At 46.6% G+C, this 21,609-nt stretch overlaps 1 protein-coding gene across 1 annotated transcript; it reads right to left on the reverse strand.

Annotated features, from left to right (window-relative positions):
• Positions 1 to 251: 251 nt before the first annotated feature.
• On the reverse strand, positions 252 to 20,981 carry LOC142564916 (dermonecrotic toxin SdSicTox-betaIIB1aiii-like). The gene is made up of 6 exons (XM_075676119.1): positions 20,748 to 20,981; positions 17,629 to 17,911; positions 11,217 to 11,348; positions 6,079 to 6,201; positions 3,831 to 4,062; positions 252 to 676 (listed from the first exon to the last, which is right to left on the reverse strand). The coding sequence occupies exons 1-6, from the start codon at positions 20,958 to 20,960 to the stop codon at positions 475 to 477; spliced, it is 1,185 nt and encodes a 394-aa protein (XP_075532234.1). The 5' UTR covers positions 20,961 to 20,981; the 3' UTR covers positions 252 to 474.
• Between the last annotated feature and the right edge of the window lie 628 nt (positions 20,982 to 21,609).

Genomic DNA, 21,609 nt, shown 5'->3' on the forward strand with positions numbered 1-21,609 from the left:
GTGTATTTTAATAGCTGTAGTTTAAATCATGTTTTGTGTTTTGTCGCAGGCAAAATACAGTGTGCCGTTGGCTATTTGTTATTCATTGGTAACATTTTCTGTATCTGTTGTGCTCTCCATCTCTACGGCGCTAGAAGTCAAATGAGACATATTATTTTGCCTTTAATATTGAGCGCCACGGCAATCGTGAAAGGCCATGTGCTGCGAAAAAGAAATTAATAACGAATAGATTACATTATTTATTTCCAGTACTGCTGCTTTTAATTCCGGGAATAGCAGGTGGGAATTAGAACGTTATCAAGAAGGCAGAAAAAGGGGTCAAATTTAGTAAATATGCAATCAGATCAAGTCCACTAAACGAAAACGAGCACCAAAAGGAAACGCTATAAGTTTGTTACTGGACAAGAGGATGCTTCGAACAACAAATACTGTTTAGACAATTAAAGACTGTACATTTGTTCACCGCCAGCACGGCTATTCTCCCTTCGCTCCTCCGGCGACAATACTTGTAGCCGAGCGCACCTCATCCTGTTTTATCTGGATAGCACTTCGGCGAATTTTCAACCACGGGCTATCGCTCATGTCGGCAACCCTGAGGCGATCTCGAAAGAGGTCACTTTTGACGACACGGAGCACGTTGGAAGGATTGTTGGTGATGATACCGTCGACGCCGAGCCTGCGAAAATAAAAGAAATAACAGGAAAAAATTCATAAGACAGATACGAGTACGAAACGCAAATGTTTAAAGGGATACTGGAAAGGTTTAGATTAGGGACGCAAGCGGCTTGCCTACACAAGAACTAGGGACCACGGTGCAGACCATGTGCAGACCCTTACGTCTGAGTCTGCGCAGGCGCAGTACCGTCGCCCCTAGTTCTTGCGTACGCAAGCCGCTTGCGTCCCCTAACCTAAAACTCTCCGCTGAAGGCAAATACCAAGCCGATGTGAGCTGCCTGAATACCGTTCGAGAAAGCTCGCAATGCTTGTTACCTGCAAAGAAAATACTTAGTTTACGAGAAAATTGCATCTGAACGGTACGAATACCTTTTTCGAAATTGAAATCTTCCGCCACCTAACTGGGGGAGTGGTGACGTTCCATAAGCCATCACCACCCTTTGCTGCCGTCGGTGAGTAAAATGGCGCCCGACAGACGGTGTTACCGAGTCAAGACAGAGCGGTGGATTCGCAGATGCAGTTCGTTTTTGGTCTAGTGGCGTACACCGTTCGGGCATCCCGCGACATCACATGGAAGTTGAATTCTCTGCTACTTGCAGTTTGTGCGAGTTTCGCGAGCCAGCAATACCAGCACAGCACTGCATACGCGATAACGAAACTACTGAAACGCGAAAGCGTGGGTGGCGCAGAGTCGAGTGAAGACAAAACCTTTCGACCGCCCGCGCCATTGTCAGCGGCAATTTCGTGATTTTTTTTCTAAAAATAAAATAGAACTGCACAAGTAGCATTTCATTTCATCTTATGATACAAGAAAGGATGTATTTGCAACGGAGTAGTTAAGCACTAGTGACAGAATACAACTGAGGAGTGCTTTCGTCATCAGGCAAGTACTTGAATGTCCTGAGGGAGTCTCTAATCATGTCCTGCATTTACCTCAATTCCTCGATTGTTCAGACTTTGTTCGTGATAATATTGTTACGCGAACAAAGGATTTAGACTGGAGACTATATACAACGTATATTTACGAAAGGTAACTGCAGCGCTGGCCAGTTCAGCCGACAGCTCGAGAGCCAGAGAGCGTGCGTTGTTTTCGTCGGAGCGCCCGCGTGCATCGGCCACAAGAAACACGCAATATGCATGTAATCAATATTGACGCCTTACAGATTCTCGAGCACTAATCTATCACTTTAGCTTAACTTACTATTTGCCTTTAGTGACCCTTTAAGCCTTGGCTGGGGTGCGGGCTAAGCGTTATCATTCCAAAATTCGAGCTCGCCGGATCGCTTCGATGCTGAACGTCCGGCTTCTTCCACGATGCAACAGAACTGCTTCCATGATATTTCGGCGTGACGGATACGTTTTATAGTGTTCACCACTACGCTCCTCTCCAATGCTTGAGTGCTCGCTGGCTTTCTAAGCACAAAATGGCGCAGCTGAGCACTCGGCTGGGCGCCGAGTGAGGCACCGGCGCTCCCGACGCCATGATAACCATCCAGTTAACGCGACGTGAAGGCAAACGCCCCCGGCAAACGCCAAGCGTGACCGTGACGAGCGTGACAGAGTGCGACCACGACGAATCGGAGGGTTTCAACGCCCGTTCATACGCGGCGGACCGCACCATGTGGTGGGGTTACGGGGAACCGACCTCCTTTGCTTAACGTCACCGAACACTTCTTCGCATTGGTGAAAACGCACGTGGCGTCACGTGAGTGTGCACCAATGAGAGAAAGTGTTCGGTGACGTTGAGCAAGGGGGTCAATGGGAACGCCTTCTGCAAGCCTCCTCACTCCCCTCACTGAGGACGACGCTGGCGGCGCGAAACTGAGGAACGAGATAAAAGAAGCTCGCGCTTCAAAAACAATTTTAACCTAAAGAACTTGGCTCCGGGAGTTGAGCCTATTTTGGACAGTGTCAAATTCCGTCACATCGTCTACATCCGTAATGGCGGCCGTTCGAGCCAATTAGAAAGACCAATAAGAGCAGACAAGGTGAGGAATTTGGCATAGGGGGGGGGGGATCGGGAAATGCTGAGAATATCACCAGGTGTGTCGTCAAATCGCGTACGCCCTCCCAGTGCTGCTCATTACTTTTGCCAACTCGCGCCTGAACCATAGTTACAGACTCACCTGCGGCTTTATTTTCCCAGAAGTCGTTGCGCGTTAGGGACCAGTGAGTGAGCAGCATGCTGCTCCGCATGCGCCAACTCCTCCGAGCAAATACCGATTCCATTCCTCAGAGGGGTGACTGTTCAAATAATTTTTTTTTACTTTTGCGTGGCGCTCAAAGCATGCTTTCTCGACCGATCTGGAACGACAGTGCCCTCCGGTTTGCGCTCACGAGCCAATGTGCAATTTCCGCGGGCTGTGTGACTTTAACAGGCACGACCGTCACCGTATTCGTCCGAACGTGGCCAACACACGCAGCGTCGGTTCTTCTTCAATAAGACCAACTGGATATAGGCTCACCACAACGCCCTGCGTGTTCTACGAAAGAACATAGCTAGCCCACTAGATCTGCATAGTCCAAAGGTCCGTCCTCAAATCTTCACTGAATGTACCTTGAGGCTTTGAGCTACGTACGCAATCTGCTTGCACCATTGACGATATGGCCTCCTGCACGCCCCGTGCTACGAAGGCGCTTCTAACTTTTCTGTGATTCACGGTCTCAACGGGATGCTTTACTTGTGCGCGTTGCGCGTTTCGTGCGTGTTATCTGTCTGGGTTATGTCTCTTGCGTATCACTTGGCTTGTCATCTCAATTGCCAGGAGAGGCACGGTAGGCGAGCCACCAGGCAAGCCTCCCTAGTTTCCGCTAAAGAACTGCTCTCCCTCTCTCTCTCTCTCTCTGATAGCTACTGATGAGCTTAGGCACTTTCTTGTAGAAAGAAAACTATTCTACGTGGAGATGGCTGTCGTAAGCGCCACGTGGCACCTTGTAGGAATCCAAACAACAAAGAATACACTAGTATAATCTGCACTCATTCCTGGAATGGGAATCGACTGGGCCTTTCCATCACGCAGGAGCGAAAAGACCGAAATAAGACGCCGCTATCACATTACGGAAATTGGAAAGGGACTGGAACTGACAGTTTCACCGCACAACCTCGATCTCAAGCGTCCGACGTGTTGTATGCCGCAGCAGTTGCCCTGGCTGACCTGATGCTATCCGTTATGTAGAAAGGCAAGTCGATGGTCCAGTGGTACACCTTGTCGACATAGCCATCCTCGCTGTCCCGTAACTTGACCGCTGCTTTAAGCCTCTCCACAGGCATGAGGAACCGCAAGCAGTTGGAGAGGCCATCGCCTTGCCACCTGTGACCTTTTATGCCCAGCGTCTCGTACATATGCGCGATCTTCTTCAGGGGATCGTTCATTCCCACGTCGAAACCTGCGTGACCCAGTGAACAAACACGTTTTACAGTGCACAGCTGTATAACTGTTTTCGATGCTTAATGATGATAATATGTGGGACTATGTGACCCGTGGGCCGGGTTGGCGTATAGCTGTTTAAGTTTAACGTGATTGAACGCAAAGAGAGAGGATAGGAAGGCACAGTAGTTACGTAGATAAATGATTTCTGTTTGCTATCCTGCAAGGTGGATTAGAGGGAAACGCAGACAGGAACTACCATTCAATGAACACAGGTCAGAGGATCATCGATATATTGGAAAGTCACCATAACGTGAATAAACCGGCAATGTGACAACGCCTTCGTTATGGGCAGCGCCATGCAGAAAATCACAAGCAAATTAAAATTATATTAGCGTGATAGGCGTTAGTGTAACGATAGGCGAGAGAGAGACAGAGAGAGAGAGAAAGGGAAGGAAAGGCAGGGAGGTTATGACGATCAAATAGCACAGTGGCAGTTGCACCGCTGCCCAGCCCAAAAATAATTTAATAGATTCTTACCTAATCTGTAAAGTGTAGTGAAAATAGGGACTTATATTTTATGCAGTTCTGACTTTTGCACTGTCCTATCTACTTATTTAGATAGCCACGCGGCATTTGAGCCGTTAGAAAAGAAAACAACAACAACTAGGCTTCTTCTAAACATGTTTGCGTTTCCTTTGATGAGCATGATCGCTGGAAGAGAATATCGCCTCCTAGCCAGCACTCGGGAATGTTCTCAGGGTGTCTTTAATTGACGGCTCAATAACCTGGACCTTTCGCTACGGCTACAAGTGCTACAGCAACGTTGCTCTACCGCTTATGTCTGGAAGAGAAGTTTAGGAACTCTTGCTCCTACCATATTGGAATGGCCGACAGTCCGGCATGCACCTCCCTCTTGCAGTTGCCAAGGCGCCAAGAAACAATGGGCCACCATTCAGGTGAACCTGGGGGTTTGTTCTGTAAGAGTCCACCTAGTGGACTATCCATTTGAGCCGCTGCTGATTGGATGCAGCTGTACGATAGAGGAGGAGACGAATCGCCCTAGCCAATCAGCAGTGGCCGAAATGGACAGTCCACTAGGTGGACTCATACAGAATACCCCCCCCCCCTTGACCTCGTTAAGAAGTCCAACGTCTCTCTGTGCAGACAGATATAAATTTCTCCTCACCGACTCAAGACTATTTTATGTTAATTAAACATCTGTCACACTGCTTCAGTAAGCTTTCTACGTGCTAGTGTATTTCCAGACGCGCACAGGCCTGAGTGACTGTTTATAGTACTACTATGCATACTCCTACGTGTGCGCATATTCATTCTTTCCTTGTCTTTTCTCGTTCTAATTCAATTATCCGTACTCCGAGTGTAGGGTAGCGAACCGAACGCTCCTGTGATTGACTTTCCTGCCTCTCTCATCCCTGCTTTCTCTTTCTCTTGTGTGGTTTTACTCCACTGTGGGCATCTTATACGGCTATTAATGCTTGGATTCTCATTGGTCGAATGTTTCAAATGAACAGGCTGGACTCTAGACCAGTTTCGGAAATGAAGATCCTTGGACCATGGCCGTGAACATCGATGCCACAGAAAGCCACGAAAGGGTTATTGCGGTACCGCTAGTTGAGAGGTCTTGATGACCGCTTGTAGATTCGGTCCGCACCTTCAAATGTGCGCGAAACTGTGCTCTCTCTCTCTCTCTCTTGCATCTCCCCATCTGTTCATCCCTGTACCCCCTTGCCCCATTGCAGGGCAGCAAACTGGAAGCGCGTCTGGTTAAGATCCCTGGATTTGCTCTCTTTAATCTCTCTCTTTCTCTCTCTCTCTTGTTTAGCTATGTTCATACCTGTCCAGAGGGACTCCGGTTGAACACTGGGCTCATTGGGATGCCGAATCTGTTTCAAAGCCGTCGTAAATTGTGAAGGAATGTTAATGATCGCACATAGAACGCTAAGCTTTCATTGAATGCGCTTAGAAACATGTAAACACGTTGCAGCCTTCAAATGACTCATAAAAATCGTACCAATGTTGCTCAAGAAATCCGCAGGTCCCTTCTTCTTCATAATTTTGAGGGCACCCCTGGCGACGTCACTGTCTTTGATGTAGCCGAGGGAAAGCAGCACGTTCATTCTGTACTTTGGGTTCACTGCATCAATGTGTACAACACATAAAGAAAAACAATAAAAGAACTTCGGTGATCCATTGCTCCAGATCTCAACTTGGGCACTGCGACCGCAGCGGGCTCTCACTGTGACACTGCCATGTTCTGAAAGACAAGGTCTGTGCGATGCACACGTCGTCATCAGGGACGACGTCGTGTCCTCGTCCATTAAAGTATTACCTGTTCCTGGACTCCAAAATGCGCACGCCAATGCCACCACTCTTTGAGTCTGTGTGGTGCGCGCAACCCCACCGGAAGTGCCAAGCTCTGAAGCTTTTAGTCGCCTTTGTCGCTTCTTAAGAGGCTTCTTCATTAAGAGAAAAAAATGTCATGTCATTTTGGGAAGTCCTCTGTAGAAGTTTCAAAAAGAGCTCTATTTATATCCTCACGGGGTATGCAATATTTACCCGCCGTGGTTGATCAGTGGCTATGGTGTTGGGCTGCTGACCACGAAGTCGCGGGATCGAATCCCGGCCGCGGCGGCCGCATTTCGATGGGCGCGAAATGCGAAAACACCCATGTACTTAGATTTAGGTGCACGTTAAAGAACCCCAGGTAGTCAAAATTTCTGGAGTCCTCCACTACGGCGTGCCTCATAATCAGAAAGTGGTTTTGGCACGTAAAACCCCATAATTTTTTATCCAATATTTCGATGTGTCGCGTGATGGCGTACCAATTGACATGTGTTTACTCAGAGCGCAGCATAGTTCGTGCAAGCACTCGCCAGCCTGAGGAGCAGAGTGTGGAAACAATAGTTACCTCAAAAGTCGATTTCACTCAGGTGATTATGCTCCCGAAATACATTACAGACCAAGATGATCGTTAGCCAATTTGGTATTCACTTTTGACTAGCTGATTTTTTTACCACTTCTCTATAGCTTTTCAATCGGGGCAGACGTTCGCAGAAATGGAGGCCCGAAAGGGATGAACACTGTTGGAAAAGGGATGTCGCTGGAGCCAACATTCTAGAATACCTCCATATTCTAGAACGTTCTTCCACTGAACATACCAAAGAGTTTCTCACTATATTATCTAGAGAGAAATCGGGCGCTGCTGCGCTGTGGTATGCTTAGGAATGCCGGTATATTGCGACTTCGGATTCGCACTGTTCTCGGAGAGCCAGGCAAGCACCGTTCCGTCTGTCACAATGATTAATTTCCTACTAAAACTGCACATAAAAAGCTGTTTTAGCTTTATTATTACACAAATACATGTTTTGCTTAACTATGAGAACCAGTTATTGCATGTACAATTATATGATACGTAAAAAGTAACAGCGAGCCGCTAAAGTTGGAAGACGACAAGAATCGCGCTTGCATTGAAACAGTTTGTCGTCTGTTCTTGCTTTTCTTCGCTTGATCCTGCATTGTAGGTGAGTAAATATGTAATATGCATGAATGAAAACATTTTATGAAGATCTTACTTTAAGAGCGCGTTGTTTGTGTAGCTATATCCGCGTTCTAGACGAAGCCTCTTGCAACACCAGCCAACACAAGCCTAGACACATATACCGTCATTCCCATGGCGGCACAGCGCCCCTTAGGAAACTCCCATAGACGGGTGGCGCCAAATTTCCCTCTAGGTCTTATAGTGAGAAACTCTATGGAACATACCACCTCGAACTAAGAAAGGGAACGGCAGTGCCCCCTCCGCCCTAGTGAGAAGTGATCACTACATTTCAATGACCATGACCTCAGGTATGGAGGAGCGCACGTTGTGTAAGGGATGAAGACGGTAATATCTTCGAAGGTGACTAAACGCTAGGGTACATCAGACACGTTATTAGGGATAACTTCGGCAAGAAAGAGAGTGTAGTCCAGACTCAAACAGATCCAGCAACAGAGAAGCTTGAAATATCAAAATTTAGGGTAGAAAGCTTTTACTGGAAAACATGCAGAAGAAAATCTCGCTAATAACATGGCCACAGGAGCCGATAAAATCCGAATACATGTAAGCAAATAGCTGGGTCCGAGGGCCAAGGCACTGCTGACTACAATGAGATTGAGGAAATGACTAAAATGAAGGAAGTTCAGTTTGGGTGACGTAAAAGTAGGATGAACCTCATCGACAAAGTCAAAGGTGATAATGATAATAGGGCTCGTACAGGCCGTTTCAGTAACGTCGGTCATATAGAGAAAGGAAATGCAAGCCATAAAGTTAGAACTGCCTAAGTGGGTGGAGAAAAATAATGTACTGGTGGAGCTGCAGAATGGATTCAGACTGCGCAGAAGCTTAGAGAATATCTTTGTACTAACGCAATGCATAGATAGATATCTCAGCAGCTCGGAATATACCTTTAAGGATAGGATATCTATATATTAAGGGAGCTTAGAGACAATTACTATTTGTTATTCTCTAGCAAAAGGGCATAGATGATGATTTCGTGAAGCTGCTGAGGGAGATGTGCAGGGACAGCCGAGTACAAATTATATTGCAAAGCCGCAGCTGCAATGAAGTTTTGGAACCTCACCGAGGACTAAAGCAAGGGTGTCGTCTCTCTTCATCGTTGTTCACGCTTTATGTTAAGGGTATAGAAATATTGGAAATCAGTGAATTAAGATTTGATCAATCTCGCCTCCGTAAGGTACAAAATACGCAACCGGAGAACCCTGGGCTGATGTATGCGAATGGCATAGTGATACTAGTGAGCAATGCAAAGTATTTAGAGGTACATGCGAATACGTGCGGAGATGCGGCGGTAAATATAGACCTCACGTTCAGCGCAGAAGAAAAGGGAGTTGTGATCTTAATGAAGGGACGAGTAAAGACGTGGTGTCAATTCAACAGGAAGCCCAACCCATAGTCCAGCAATATAAATGCCTCGGTGTATAGATAAACGAAGGAAAGACCTACTCAAGCGTCCACCAAGTTAATCTGAAGATGAAGAGAGAGAGAGAGAATCAACTTTTATACTGAGCCCTTAGTAAAGGTTGGTGCGCGCTGGCACCAGACGGGGTGGAAACTCCTAGGAAGAAATGAGGAGGGAAAATCTGTGCGATACCGCACATGAAGATGAAGGGAATGGAGCAGTAATGAAGCATAAAGCACTTTGGGGCTGCAGCAAGTACGAGGTGGTGCGAGAACTTCGGACACGTGTAATGGCGGCAGTGCTAATGCTCGCAAACGTAATTCCGTGCCATAAATAAGAAATCGCGACCGGGTTGGACATTAACCAGAGAGTGGTGCGCCGATTGGCTCTGGGTGCCCACGGTAAAACCGCAAATGGGGCAGTGCTAGGTGACGCATGGGTTGGGCGTTTTCTTGAAATCAGAGGAGCGCAGAGCACAATTATTTTGGAAGAGAGACCGAGGAACACGAACGAAAAGAAATGACCGGGAAAAGTGCACAAATATCTGAAAGCCAAAAGCGTGGACAGGAAATGGAGGAGGACGTTAAGAAAGCTGCCGATCAAGTACAGCGCATTTGAAAGCGTACATAGGCAAGAACGAGTCATAAAAAGGAAAGTAAAAGAAACAGAGAAGATTAACTTGATGGAAAGGAGCGAAACGAAAAAAAAAAGAACCACGGATATCTTAAAAAAACGCCTAGAAAGAAATGAGGAGGCAAAATCTGTACGATAATGCAAAGTGCTTTGCTATTACAGGTAATGGCAGCGTGGGTAATGGTTCAATATAGTCATATCGTTTTTAAATGTGAAAGTTAAGATCGAGAGCAGATATGCACAAAAGGCTAGATAGTGACATACGTAGCAGAGCCTCATTGAATCATTCATGCTATGTGTCTATTTCTTCTCACTCTGTTTTAAGGGGGATGACAATAAACATCCCTATCATCCCCATAGACTGGAGGCACAGCTCTGAGTCGAAGATCGTTTGAGAATACGGGGTTCAACCTTCGATAGGGGCGATGACTGAGCCCTTCATGTTGACCGACAACGTAGTGCCAGTGAGCGGGCCTATGCTTGGGGTAGTAGAAAATAAATCCCTGCCTAAAGCCTGCTCATGCGATGCCGGCTCATAGGTATCTCTAAAGCGCCCGGACCTCTTAAAGGAACAGCACATTATATTCAACAAAGGCCTGTATTTATTTAATTTTTTTCTGCGATTTCTGCGAGCAAGCACTTACCCGAGCCCCGCGGCGCTGCACACAATGTACCCCGAACGGTTTCCAAGTCCGGTCTGCCCTTTGTGTGGCGATTATGCGGACTTCGAACATGTCCTGTGGGGCTGCGCCTCTGCCGGTCCCCGTTTCACCCAAGAGGAAATGATGAGGCTAATTAGGGCCCAGTGTCAGAACTCTCAAATCCTGGCAGTCCAGAGGGCTCGCGAGAGGGCCGTCAGGTTTCACCTGATGGTCCCCGAGTGGGCCTAGCCAGGTGACGTTGAGTTTGCTTACGTCTATAGTGGACCAAATAAAGTTGTTTCACTCACTCACTCACTCACTCACTCACTCACTCACTCACTCACTCACTCACTCACTCACTCACTCACTCACTCACTCACTCACTCACTCACTCACTCACTCACTCACTCACTCACTCACTCACTCACTCACTCACTCACTCACTCACTCACTCACTCACTCACTCACTCACTCACTCTGCGACTTATCCATAGTGTTTGTGCCATTTCGTGCGGGCCTATTCTTCCATAATGCTTCAAAATATGCGCAACTGTTGACTAAAGTGGATAGAATGCTTAAATATGCTTAGATGTTATGCCTCCTTCTCCTCTGTGCATGCAGTTTTCAACGCCACTCTTCTTTCCTCGAAAACTGTCGAATACAACTCCTTCGTTCACGCCCAATGGCTGCGTTTCCGTCTCACACTGCGCATTCACCTGTTCCGTGGTTGCATACGTTGGGAACGGTGTATCGCATAAATATGCAAATCATCTTTTGCACAGCATTTGATGAACCGATTCACGGCAGCTTCGCTTCCTACAGGTTTCGACACGCGTGGGACGAGCATAATATTGTAGAAACTTTTTAACGGGCTCGAGCGCGAAGAGTTCAAAGCGAAATGAACGAGCGTGCCTCACCGCCTTTCCACAGATGGGTGACGATGTTCTGGGCCAGCGTCTCACCGGCCGTGAGTTTAGCGTATTTCGTAAGTTTTGCCGTCTTCAGGTCGAGAAAAAGGAGACTCATTTGACCCCGGTATGGGGAGTCGCCTGCAACAACAACAACAACGAAAAAAAAAACGTGAGAGCCGAGAATTTTCCTGATCTCCAAACAATGGTCCCTTCATTAGAGGTTAGAAGAAAGTAATTATATTCGCTTCATTCATCCTTTCAAACTATAATCGAACTGTGAGTGTATAGTCAACGGGCAGCTGATCCACCTGCTTTTCCCATGAGCTGTCCGTCGCAAAATTGCCCGTCTTTTCTTGTTTCATGGAATTTTCCATTTTACCGAACTTCGCGCAACCTCGCACTGTCGGTCGCGGTACGCTTCAAAGCACGCCGATCACCGAAATAAGGCGGTAACGGATTCCTGCAACACGAAGTCTCTCAGTCAAGCATTCACCGTATTGGTCAGCAAAGGAACAACCTTCCCCAACTGTCGTAGCCATCCCCGATGCTGAGCTTTTTCGTGAAACAATAGCTAACGCTGTATCACCAGGAGTCTATTTATGCTATTACCACGACTCACTCTACTTCTTATTTTAAAGCGAAGCTTTCTTTACCTCTTCCTTTGACTTCGCCACTGATGTGGCTGCTTTGAACGCCGCGTCAGGGGGGGGGTTCAAATCATGTGTATACACGTAAGGAGCGTGGCAGAGAGGAAAGGAGACGAGAGAAACTCGGCTGGACCTCTCCGTTGCGTCGCATGTGCACGATGCCCTCTGGAGCTCCCTGCTACTAACGTGCCGTCCATCGGGAAGCTAGACATAATAAGAAAGGGGGCAGAGGATGGGTAGAACCAACGCAGGCGCGAAACGAATGAATGACAGCCTTGCCGCTCTCGCAGTTCCCATACAGGAGGGGGGTGTGGATAAAGAAAAGGTGACCTGAGAAAGCAACGAAACGTTACTACTGTAGACACGACAGAGGTTGTGGGGAAAGTGGATACATTTAAGTTCATGGTTCGGTAAAGTGTGTTTCTGCTATTTCTGAAAAAAAAATAAACACCGTGAAAATATGTCCAGTGGGCAGCTTACACAGAGTGTGCAGTACCAGAGTCACATTAAAGCGCACCGCAGGGTCTAGGCGACACTACGGAAGCGGTCGCAGGTCAGATAAGCACTTCTGCGCCCGCCGCGTTAGCTTTGCGGCTATGACATTTCTCGACGGCGCGGGTTCGATTCAGACCGCGGCTGCCGCATTTAGACGGGGGCGAAATAAAGTACGCTCGTGTATTTAGATTTAGAGACACGTGAAAGAACACAACAGTGTCAAAACTAACCTGGGGCGGCTTGCACGAACATTTAATAACGAATATAATAACGAATTTAAAAACACGCTCGTAAATAATCTCTATGCAACTCCTAGTCCGCACTAGAAAGCGTTCTTAACTTCATTATTATATGCTTTATTAAATGCTCGTGCAAACCGCCCCAGGAGTCCATCACTACAGCGTGCCTCATAATACGATTGTGCTTTTGGCACGTACAGCCCCATAATCCAATTAAAATTTAATACTTCTGCCATGATGCGATGTATCATGTGAGGCAATGACACTGTTCAACCCTCTCAGAGGTTATGAAATATGGCGCACAACTCTGTGTGTTCTGTGTACTACGCAGGTAAACAGCAGGAATGCACGCAAAGCGATGGTTAACATCAACTCACCGCTCTCGTTTTGGACTAAACGTTGAAGAAATTAAGCTTTTTCCGTCAACATCACCGCTAATCATCGCCACTCAAAGCAACTAGCACAGAATGCTTCGCTTACGTCGATTCCCACAGTGCGTCAGATCCGCGTAAAATTTTAATTATGTTGCTTTGCAACCACTCTTCTGTTCAATGCCATATGACCTTGAGAGCGTTTTAAATAAATACAGAAAACGAATATGGAGTGCGGTTCTTCACGAAAAGCGGTATCAATTACGCAATCTATATACGTAAATTGACGCGCCATCTTGGCCCAGGAAAAGTGAATGTCTAACGAAGCTCTTGAAAATCACCACCACAACTCCTGAGGGGGGTATGCAATGCTTGTACTCAGAGTAATGGTAGCGATAGTAACTTAAAGTAATGGTAGTAATGGTTATTTTGGCAGCGCGCCGCCGCTGGTTGTATCGCCGTTTCTCTTCCCTTTGCCGCTTCTCGTTTTCACGCTGCTCCTCGGGAGTCCTAACTATGCGTTGCCTACCCATAGCGGTGCTGCAACAACAATAAAATCCGTTGCTAGGCTGGTTCTTTTATGTATGAAAATATAGTGACGTCACTCCCACATCGCAAGCTGCCTTCGCCGCGGCAGCTTGCGCAGCAGTAGTCTCGAGCGGGACACGTATGCGGGGAGCGCTACGTGCTTTGCACCGTTAGCAGGAGAGCCTTATCATCAATTACGTGGTTGCATGCCTGTTTTATGCTCGTTCTTTATTGATACGAATGATGCGCTGTATGTTGTATGCGTTATACCGAAGAATGTATGCGTTTCTTGCTTCAATCACTGAAGGTTTCTTTTTTAATCGCCGAAGGTTTTCTTTTTCGCGAGGACGCGCCTCGAAGAATCCCCCGAACTAGAGGCGAAAAGCTTCGCTGTTAAGAAAGATTGGACAGCCTCGAAAGCGACAGCAAGGCCTAGCTTTCAGCGGAGGTTTTCCGCATGGTGTGCTCAGCCAAAAATACGCGGTGGCGGCATTGCTATTGGTGCAAAACTTGTCTCTATGTTTTTTTCACGCTATTATCTGGGTGCGCGGACGTCAAGGGCGACCTTACACATTCTCATTTATCAAATGACGTTTCTGTACACCTAGTATATCTTAAAAACCATTGATTCCGTACACACTGTCACACTCACGCACATTGCACCCCGCCCTCCCCTCCTCAGTTTTTTGTTTGATAACTCCAATTAGTGAAGTGTTCATAATGCTATCGCATTAAAATATCATCGTGTCTTCCAGTCAGTGTAGCGCTACCTGCAATAAGTCATTTCGTGGCAGTCCTTCAGCAAACATAAATGTTAACGGTATACGGGCACATATGTACATGTGCCCTGAAGGCATGAATTAAAAAAAAATTAGTTATCGAAACATTGTTATTAATCTTAAAATTAATGCGTTAATCGGGCAATGTTGCTAACCTAATAAGCGCGCTCACACTTGAACATATAACGCACACCTGTATGCGATGCTTGGCGCTGAAATCAAGTGGGCGCAGCAGTTCGTTCATTTCAACAGCCCACTCTAAACACGAACGACACGGAAGCTACTTGCAGCCTTAACGCGAGATAACCAATACCACCCATGGCCGCGGAGCTGTTGCGCTATTTATGCTAAAGAGCGTCAGTTTCCTGTGTAATGTGAAAATGTGGCTGCTTCTGAAAGTGAGCGTGCTTAGAGCGTGTTAATGCAAAGCATTATTACGATCGTTTCTCGGGCTTTTTCGTAAACATCCATCCGGGTAGGCTGAATGCCAGCACTCGTATCGTGTACTTTCTTTTGTCTTTAGTCCAGGTTGCGCTGCCCACCCCTAGGAACATGTTCAACCACCAACTCGCCCAGCTTGCTGTGTTAATGAAGCCTGAGTAATAATAACGAATAAATTACATGTCCGATGGTATGCGTCGATATTCGTACTGGAGATGACGTTATATATGTTCCACCACATGCGTGGTTTGGTAGGTTCACGTCACAATCGTGCTGCGAAAGAACGCGTGCTTAGAGCGTCTGCGGAAGGCTGCTTTGGATGGCCTCTCATAGCAACTCCCAGCAGCTGAAGTGAAATACACGCAAACATAAATGTTGAAAGATTTCACTGCACGCGTCGTGTGGCAAAAGCTTCGCATTAGATTGCCATTAGAACGTCAAAAAAAATTGAGCACTTTGGTAGGGATTCATGTTGGGCGAAAGGTAGGCGTGCCAGACAAGGACACAAATAGGCGTGGCACGCCATTAATGGTAATAGCACGCGAGTAAGTCACTCCACGTTAAACTTGCACAAATAAGAATTGCCCCGCCTAAACGATTGTATTTCCCGAGTTCTCGCACGCGTACACCACAGAGGGGCTGGCGCCGCCTTCCCTTGAACATACGCAGATAAGTTTTGTGCCTTCCTTTCTTTCCTTCTCCCGTCGTTTCTTCTTTCAATTGATAGTCGGCGTTCGTGTTGTCTTTTTCCGTTCCCGCTTGTGTCCGTTTGGCACGCCTACCTCTCAAGTATCAATGTATGCTGACGACATCTGCGCCTGGGCATCTGATAGTGACACGGACGCAGCTACCCGCAAGGCTTCAAAAAGCTGCGACGTCAACATCGACGTACCTAAATGAACAAGGCCTCAAGGTCTCGCCAGAAAAATGCGCATTGGTCGCGTTTAGTCGAAAGCCAATGAGATCATACTATGTCTCTGTCGACGACCAAAGCATACCTTATGTCAGGACGCACCGATTCTTAGGCGTAATCATCGATCGCAACCTCCACTGGAGTCCTCATGTGGCCGACCTAAGAAGTGTCTGACGGATGTTTCTAATGTGTTCAAGTTTCCGGGAGGAAAAGCCTGGGGTACTTCGGTACATGCAATGATGCAACAATACAGAACGCTCTTTCTCGAATTTTTGCTATACAGCTTGCCTGCGCTGACCAACGCCTGCTAATATCCGTACACTCGAAGGCATCCAGGCCCAGGCACTTAGAGTGTGTCTTGGATTCCCGCGATGCTCGTCAACAGCTGAAACGATTGCGATTGCACACGACTTCCCAGCCAAGACCCATATAGTCATGGAAGCGCTTAGAGCACACGTGAGACACTTTGCTCGAGCCCCTGCCCATCATCTAGCCTCACTTCCAGGGGATCGACCACCTGCCTTCTCTTGTCAGACAATCCTACCCTATAGTGCATACCTTCCATAAGGTTATACTGCTCCAGTGAGAGTTCCGTTTCCCCTATTGTGCTTGGCTCGAGCAAAAATTCGACAAATGGTACCAGGAATACGAACAAAAGCACAACTCTCGTCTCCAGCACTCAAGCAACTTTTACTGCTTTTGCTATACGAGACATACAACGAGAATCACCATCTCTATACTGACGCTTCAACCACGGTGAACGGGTCTGCAGGATCGGTGATCTTTCCTGCAAGAACCTCCGCCGTAAAGATTCGGCTGTCTCCCCAGACTACATCGAATGCCGCGGAACTCGCTGCTATTCGTTGTGTACTTCTCGCAATTTCTGATGAACTGCCTAAGAAATGGAGCGTGTTCAGCGACTCCAAGGCAGCTCTTCATTGTTTGGTTTCCGCCTTAAGCCGCGGACCCCACGAACTAGTTTTAGAAATTAGACTGCTGCTTCACCACCTCGTCGAGCAAGGACACGACGTCACGTTACAGTGGATTCCAAGCCACTGCGGCATAATGGGCAATGGACGTGCTGATGCAGCAGCACGATCTACCACATGACGAGCGCTTGCAAGGCTTCATTCCATTCTCAAGAACAGACGCAACCATGAAAATTCATGTGCTTGCAAATGAAGCCATAAGATCTTTCTGAAACACACCAGACTTGAAGTCCACAGGTCTGCACCGACTGGACCCGTCCCTTCGACTTCGGCCCCCATCCGGACTCTCTCCACTCGAGACCACAGTACTTTGCCGACTGTGGCTTGGTGTCGCTTTCACAAGGTATTTTGCCTTCCGAGTCAGTATGGACGTCAGCGAGGCTTGAAGTCAGTTACTGCGGCGGCGATGAGACTACAGAACACGTACTTTGCCACTGTCCTCGATACAGTGCGCACCGGCTGTCGCTAGCAGTCGTGCTGGAACCCTTGACGACAGGCCACTTTCAGAACAGACAGTCTTGGAATGCCGCCATGAACTGCCGTCGCACCGAAAGTCGGTCTAGGCTTTGTTGACCTTCTTACGTGGCAGTGGACTATAATGATCCCGTCCTCCTTTTTCCTTTCACGCCTTTCTTTTTGTCCCCGCTCTTCTTCTCATGTCTCCCTTTTCCTTCCCCTAGTGCAGGGTAGGAAACCTGAGGTTTTAACTGTGGTTAACCTGCCTGCTTTTCTCTCACTTGTATCTCTCTCTGCCTCTCTATTTATGTACGTATGTATTGATGAACATCACTACATACGCGCAAAAGACATTACTGCAGGCGGAGAGCCTTACAATATAACCGAGAAAAAAAAATCCAACGAAAACAACGAAAACAAAGCAGAAATCGGACACATTACTGGCAGTAACAGTCTGGGATGTTCGAAACATTTTTTTTCTCTTGCACCCGCAGCACTGACTCTCTGTTTTCAAGAAGCGTACGTCTCCGACACAGTCATCGAATACGCAGCGAACTCACGCCAAGCGGTGACGTTGCGGATGTGCTTCAGGTAGTCTGCGATCGCTACCCGCATCGAGCAGCTGCGGAAACAATCGCACGGCACTCCGTGGTAGGTCCCAAGCACGGCACCGTTGTCGGCGAACTCGATGTCCGCCTCGAGCGCGTTGCAGCCCTTGCTGAGAAACTTGTCCACCTCTTCCACGGAGTTAACCATGTGGCCGACGATGTAGAAGGGCCTCCTGACACCAGGTTGGACTTTCAGCGCCCCCTCAGCGGGGTTTGTCAAAGCGGATGCCGCCAGCTGCGATTGATAAAAAAAAATCTGTGCTGTTTTGCGATAGTTGTACTACGACCGCGACTTCAAACGCGCGCCAAACCGAAAACGACGGTCCAAGCTTAACGGAGTACTATACCACACGAAGGTTTTCGAGGTGCCATGCTATTTTAATTATAGGGTCACTGAAGAGAAACGCTAATATTGAGTTTAGACCGACAAAGTATTATTTGAAAACTATATTTTTGCTCTTTTCCAATACTACGTTGATTATATAAGGTTAAATGAAGGCCGAAGTCCATTTTGTGAACGTAGTGCCAAAACCACAGCGCCGCTACCTTAGTGCGACGTCACGGATCTCAAAGTAGGTTTAATTTTTGAGCCTCGTTGGGGCTCAGTAAAATTTTGAAATACTTGCCAACTTCAACCTTTATTGTGTTTCAATACGATATGTAGTCCATTTTTTGCTGGTAAACAGCTAACCAGGCTCTAGCAGACGACGTCTGCTGTCTGTAACGTCACGGCGCTTTGGTGCGGGCACTTCCAGGCAGCGCCTTTCGTTCCTGCGGATTTCCTGGCCAACCAAGCCTCTTCAAAAGGCTCTGAGTACGCGTCGCATGACTGGAAGCACTTCGCTAAATCGAAAATTTTGTAAATGCTGGTTTCGTTAAATCGAGGTCTGACTGTTTAACAAGAAGTAATTTATTAGAGCAAAAAACTAATTCAATGGCGAATTAAAGGCAAATGCTAGAGAAATGTGTCAACATTACGCCGCAGATCTTTCACGTCCCAAATACATAATTTCAACACAGTTTGCCACATTTTTTTTATTTATTCATTTATTTATTTATTCATTTCCTCAAAGGTCTCTGTTGAGACATTACATGAGGGAGTGGGGAGTTAGTGACAAAGAGATACTACAAATTACAAGTGCTATTCAGGAGCTCATTCGATACAGCTGCCGCCTTTCCGAGGAGCGAAGTGCAATTGACGGTGGTCCGGAGCAGACCAACGTCATCTGTACGTAATATTATTGTATATATAATTATATTATTATTATTCCGGTGAAAGGTTATTATTCTGGTGAAAGAAACTGACTTCTGAGTAATGACTCTGGGACAATCTGAAGTTAGTGAATCAGATCTGTAAGTAATAATGCGGAGCAGGTGAGCTCGCAACCTATTATGCTCTTAACTGGAATTACGAGGCTGGCACCAGTCTTTGGATACATATGCGCAAATGTAGGAGAAGATGCCTTGGCGTTTCAGTGGATTTTATCAAACGGCGTTCCGGTAAAAAAAATCAATTGGTGCAGTAATGCGATTCGCGGAAAGTTTTAGGACGTTTATCTGCAAATTTGTGTTGGCTTAAAAATTCATTCCAAGATTTAGTGGCTTCAGAACTCTCCCTTCTAATTTAATCGATTGCAATGTGTTCCCTGATGTGATTATTAAACAGAAGTATATAACTAAAATTTTCGTTATTAGCAAAGTCTCTACTGTCACTTCTTACGGGGGTAAATTTTGACCGTACAAGTTATCACCTAAGTCAGCAGAATTAAGCAGTTTTTCGCAGGTGGTTTCTAAAATTATTACTGACAACAAAACACCTGCCTTCGAGTGCTCGCATTATAGCACAACTGGTAGTAATTGAACATACTTTCACTGCCAGCATTTATGGAAATAGTTTGCTATATCGTTCCCTTCAGCATCATCAGCCTGGTTACGCCCACTGCAGGGCAAAGGCCTCTCCAATACTTCAACTACCCCGGTCGTGTACTAATTGTCGCCATGTCGTCCCTGCAAACTTCTTAATCTCATCCGCCCATCTCACTTTCTGCCGTCCCCTGCTACGCTTCCCTTCCCTTGGAAACAAGTTCGTAACCCTTAATGACCATCGGTTATCTTCCCTCCTCATTACATGCCCTGCCTATGCCCCCATTTCTTTTTCTTGAGTTCAACTAGGATGTCATTAACTCGCGTTTGTTCCCTCACCCAATCTGCTCTTTTCTTATCCCTTAACGTTACACCTATCATTCTTCTTTCCATAGCTCGTTGCGTCGTCCTCAATTTATGTAGAACCCTCTTAGTAAGCCTCCAGGTTTCTGCCCCGTACGTGAGTACTGGTAAGGCGCAGCTGTTATACACTTTTCTCTTGAGGGATAATGGCAACCTGCTGTTCATATTCTGAGAATGCCTGCCAAACGCACCCCAGCCCATTCTTATTCTTCTGATTATTTCAGACTCCTGATCCGGATCCGTGGTCACTACCTGTTCTAAGTAGATGTATTCGTTTACCACTTCCAGTGCCTCGCTACTTATCGTAAACTGCTGTTCTCTTCCGAGAATGTTAAACAATACTTTAGTTTTCTGCAGATTAATTTTTAGACCCACCCTTCTGCTTTGCCTCTCCAGGTCAGTGAGCATGCACTGCAATTGGTCCCCTGAGTTGCTAAGCAAGGCAATATCATCAGCGAATCGCAAGTTACTAAGGTGTTCTCCATTAACTCTTATCCCCAATTCTTCCCAATCCAGGTCTCTGAATACCTCCTGTAAACACGCTGTGAATAGAATTGGAGAGAACGTATCTCCCTGCCTGACGCCTTTCATTATTGTGATTTTGTTGCTTTCTTTATGGAGAACTACGGTGGCTGTGGAGCCGCTATAGATATATTTCAGTATTTTTACATACGGCTCGTCTACAGCCTGATTCAGTAATGCCTCCATGACTGCTGAGGTTTCGACTGAATCAAACGCTTTCTCGTAATCAATGAAAGCTATACATAAGGGTTGGTTATATTTCGAACATTTCTCTATCACCTATCGGCTATCACATATCTCTATCACCTATATCGTTCCCTTACCTTTGCGCAAAAGATGCTGGCGAAAAACAGAAAAACTACGAGCAAGTCTTTCGCTGTCATCACGCTGCAGGCCTGCGAGACAATATTAAAGAAGTATGTACGGCCAACCCTTCGTACCCCGGCGTTCACAATGGGACCGGCCATACTGCGAGCAGCTGTGTTATGGACGCCTTTTAACGTTGCGAATTTTCGCATTACTTCTTGTGTATGCATTTCGCTCTGTACATCTGCTATGCATTCATTGTGCGACATAGTTGGAAATAATCATTACTGGTGTTCTGGCGCGATACATTGTTGTAAGGCGCTGAGGTGGCGAAGTTCGTTCACATTCGCGTCGCTTACAGGGTAATAGGTACGTAAGCAAGGGAATTTACATATTTCCAGCCTTGGAGGATGACGCATCTCTAAAAAAAATGGCGAGTTGCTGCTCATACTAACTGCGCAACATTTCAGAATCGATGTGGGCGCAGAAGAAGTTCTTGAAATCTTATTATATTTCTGATAAAAATATATAGAGCAGTAATCGGAAGGACGATCTTCGTGGTACAGTTCATTTTTCGTAGAACATCGACAGTTGCTGAAAAGTTAACCAACACTACAAGTTACTTTAGGTAACTACTTGAATGGTACAGTTTCCAAGCCTAAGTTTGCAGTTTAAGGGTAAGTTCTGAATGGATTTGTTGGTTTTACAAGCATTTTCTCCTCACCAGTCTAGCAGCTGGGATAGAATCAGATAGCACCAGATAGCAGCTGGGATAGAAGCCGGTTATTCATGTTGTCTCGCGCTAAGGGTATTCTTCTGCAAAGGTTCATCCGGGCTAGTTTGTTAAACCTGTACCTTCGCGAACAGCGCAGACAGCTG

Source organism: Dermacentor variabilis, chromosome 11 (genome assembly GCF_050947875.1).
Source record: "Dermacentor variabilis isolate Ectoservices chromosome 11, ASM5094787v1, whole genome shotgun sequence".
Lineage (NCBI taxonomy): Eukaryota > Metazoa > Arthropoda > Arachnida > Ixodida > Ixodidae > Dermacentor > Dermacentor variabilis.